This window comes from Penaeus monodon, chromosome 28 (assembly GCF_015228065.2).
Source record: "Penaeus monodon isolate SGIC_2016 chromosome 28, NSTDA_Pmon_1, whole genome shotgun sequence".
NCBI classification, from domain to species: Eukaryota; Metazoa; Arthropoda; class Malacostraca; order Decapoda; family Penaeidae; genus Penaeus; species Penaeus monodon.
Window position 1 is genome coordinate 32,421,794 of NC_051413.1, and position 3,440 is coordinate 32,425,233.

At 43.4% G+C, this 3,440-nt stretch overlaps 1 protein-coding gene across 1 annotated transcript in view; it reads left to right on the forward strand.

Moving 5' to 3' along the window:
- LOC119591502 (probable citrate synthase 1, mitochondrial) overlaps positions 1–3,440 on the forward strand; it is a gene marked incomplete in the record, with an annotated part of 14,355 nt that overhangs the window by 10,219 nt on the left and 696 nt on the right. The window contains 5 exon segments of the mRNA XM_037940251.1: positions 22–210; positions 757–956; positions 1,584–1,716; positions 1,824–2,027; positions 2,226–3,438. Of these exon segments, the coding sequence (XP_037796179.1) occupies positions 22–210; positions 757–956; positions 1,584–1,716; positions 1,824–2,027; positions 2,226–2,510 (1,011 nt within the window).

Sequence of the window (3,440 nt, forward strand, 5' to 3'; positions counted from 1 at the left end):
CATGTATGATCTTGTCCACAGGTTGATGCGCTGTCAAAGGAGTGGGCCAACCGTGCTGACTTGCCCCCCCACATTGTCAACATGCTCAACAATTTCCCCTCCAACCTTCACCCCATGGCTCAGTTCTCTGCTGCCATCACTGCCTTGAACTCAGAGAGCAAATTTGCCAAGGGCTACAGTGAGGGTGTGCACAAGGGGAAGTACTGGGAGGTATGTCATATGATCTGCAAACTTTTTACATTTATAACATTTAGAGCAGAGCAAATAAGAGCATAGCACAATTAAATAATCAGTGAGCGATGATGAGAAAACTCATGCGAAGGTCGGTCCTTTTGTGGGCTTGGTGGGTGACAAGGTAGCATAAGCTCACTCTAGGGGTCACTAATTTTACCCCTGGGAAGGTCTGAGAGAGGAGTCATGTATGCTCTTGCAGGGCAACCTCCAAAAGGAGGGACAGGACAACAGAAAGGCCCTGACTGGAGGTCATCAAGGACATCTTGGACACTAATCTGAAGGTGGAGATTCCTCCAGTCTTGGTTGGGAGTCCTGTGACTAGCTTAGTTAAGTGTGATGAGTGAGGTGGCTTCATTGCCATAACTCAATTCAGACTATTCTCTGTTACCGAGTCCCCAACAAGTCTTGCATTAGTGAAGTGGACTGAATGTGCAAAGATTATGAGAGCTGAGCGGTTAGATTTAGTTTAACTTGGTTTAACAAAAGCAATGTTGTAGATTCTGTAAAACCTTGCATTTCCAGTTGTGCTTTGAGGACTCTCTCAACTTGATTGCCAAGCTTCCCACTGTAGCAGCCACAATCTACCGCAACCTGTACCGTGATGGAACCAGCATTGGAGCTATCGACACCTCAAAAGATTGGTCGGCAAATTTCACTGCCATGCTCGGCTACGACGACCCTCAGTTTGTTGAACTCATGCGTCTATACCTCACCATTCATAGGTAAGCAGTTGTCCCCCCTTCCCTCCCCCAAGTTCATAGCAATTTAGTTTATCCCATCTGTAGCCAAGGATATAGAATGGTAATTTTTATGTAAGCTTAAGATATTTTATTCTTGAAATCCCTACATCTTTTTCATTTCACTAAAAGTTTGTCTGTATCTTAACCTTATATAAGAGCAATGATGAGAAAGAACTCATGCGAAGGTCGGTCCTTTTGTGGGCTTGGTGGGTGACAAGGTAGCATAAGCTCACTCTAGGGGTCACTAATTTTACCCTGGAAGGCTGAGAGAGGAGTCATGTATCTCTTGCAGGCAACCTCCAAAAGGAGGGACAGGACAACAGAAAGGCCCTGACTGGAGGTCATCAAGGCATCTTGGACATCTAATCTGAAGGTGGAGATTCCTCCAGTCTTGGTTGGGAGTCCTGTGACTAGCTTAGAATGTGATGAGTGAGGTGGCTTCATTGCCATAACTCAATTCAGACTATTCTCTGTTACCGAGTCCCCAACAAGTCTTGCATTAGTGAAGTGGACTGAATGTGCAAAGATTATGAGAGCTGAGCGGTTAGATTTAAATATTTCACTGAAGATAAGTTACATTCCTTTTACTCATGTAATGTCCTTTCTCAGTGACCATGAAGGAGGCAATGTGTCTGCCCACACCACTCACCTGGTAGCTTCTGCCCTCTCTGACCCCTACCTCTCCTTCGCGGCTGGCATGAACGGATTGGCAGGACCTCTTCATGGCCTTGCTAACCAGGAGGTAAGGATGAGGAAAACTTGTATGGTGGGGTACATAATGAAAGGAGTGTGGTGTAACTTGGATTGGACCACAAGAAATCCTGCTGTAATGGTAAACTACTCTTCTAGGTGCTGCTTTGGGTCACGAAGCTGCGATCCGAAATTGGTGATGACGTGACTGAGGACCAGTTGAAGGAATTTATCTGGAAGACCCTCAAGTCAGGCCAGGTTGTCCCAGGTTATGGCCATGCTGTCCTCCGCAAGACTGATCCACGCTACACCTGCCAGCGAGAATTTGCACTTAAGCACTTGCCAGATGACAAACTCTTCAAGGTTTGTGGACCTTTTGTCAATACAAATTGGGTACCAAATAATGTAGTTTATTAAACAGATTTTGCAATTTTTTGTAAACTGGTTATAAGAACTAAATATTATACCCTTAGGGGTAGTTATAATACTTATCCTTATTTTTTTTATGCATGCACCTGGCACTTACACACTTTTCCTGAAAAAAATTATGAATATCCACAGTTGGTTGCAAAGCTGTACAACGTCGTTCCCCCGATCCTGACTGAGCTTGGCAAAGTGAAGAACCCATGGCCCAATGTTGATGCACACTCAGGTGTCCTCCTCCAGTACTATGGCATGACTGAGATGAACTTCTACACGGTGCTCTTCGGTGTGTCCCGTGCCCTAGGAGTCCTTTCATCACTCGTATGGGACAGGGCTCTTGGCCTCCCCATCGAGAGACCGAAGTCCATGAGCACAGAAGGCCTCAGGAAGCTGGTCGGTGCCACTGCTGCTCAGGGAGCGTAGGCATGTTGGAGATATTGTGCTTGCATTCAAGTCAGCTCTGCGGTGGAACAAAGAATCGGGTTCACAAAAGTACCTCACCCTGTGATCAATTCCTTGTTCATGTATTTAGACACCCTTTACTGTTGTGGATCCACTGGCTCAGGTGCAAGGTGCTAGTGTGGGCTCATACTCGGAAACATCTGTCTGCTGTTTGAAAGTAGGCCACCTTGCATTTTGATCCTATACCTGAAGTACCAATTAGATCTATTATGCATCATGAATAGAATTTGTAAACAAAATTGATATCTTGATCAATCTTCCAGCATTTTGTGACAACTGAAGATATTTTCGGTACAGGTGTTTTTTGTAGTAAATTTTTAAACTATGGGAGATGAAGAACTGAGGGAAATGATTTTATGCTTGGATGTTGGAAGTACTAGGGTAAGAGTATTTTTAGTCTTTATTTATTTTCTTCCACATGCATTTCACTTACACAACACATGGAGACAGCTAACATTTTCAGAACAGATGATTGTTTAAGAATTTATACATGATTTATTTATTTATATCCTTGTACAAAGAAAGGCAACCTAGATTGAGAACTCTAAGAACAGTGTTATATCTTCATTTTTTATTTTGGTTGTCCTGTCGAGGGTTAAATCGTGTTGCATTGGCCTTGTTTGAAGTTGGCCACGGTAAAAATTGGCTTTGGCCTATTCACGTGGGAACTTTGAGCAAGGATAATGTAGTAAATTAAACTATTTATATAGCCCAGAGTGGGTTGGTCGTCTCCCACAAAGGGCAGGACGCGAGTTGTACTGTAAATAAACTGTATAAATAATTTTTGGTAGGTGTCCTGCGACTGCCAATTATTGTAAGGAGTACAAAATTATAAAGGATGTTTTAGTAAATCGAAGTGTATTGTTTTATAACCCCAAGACTTGGATCAAT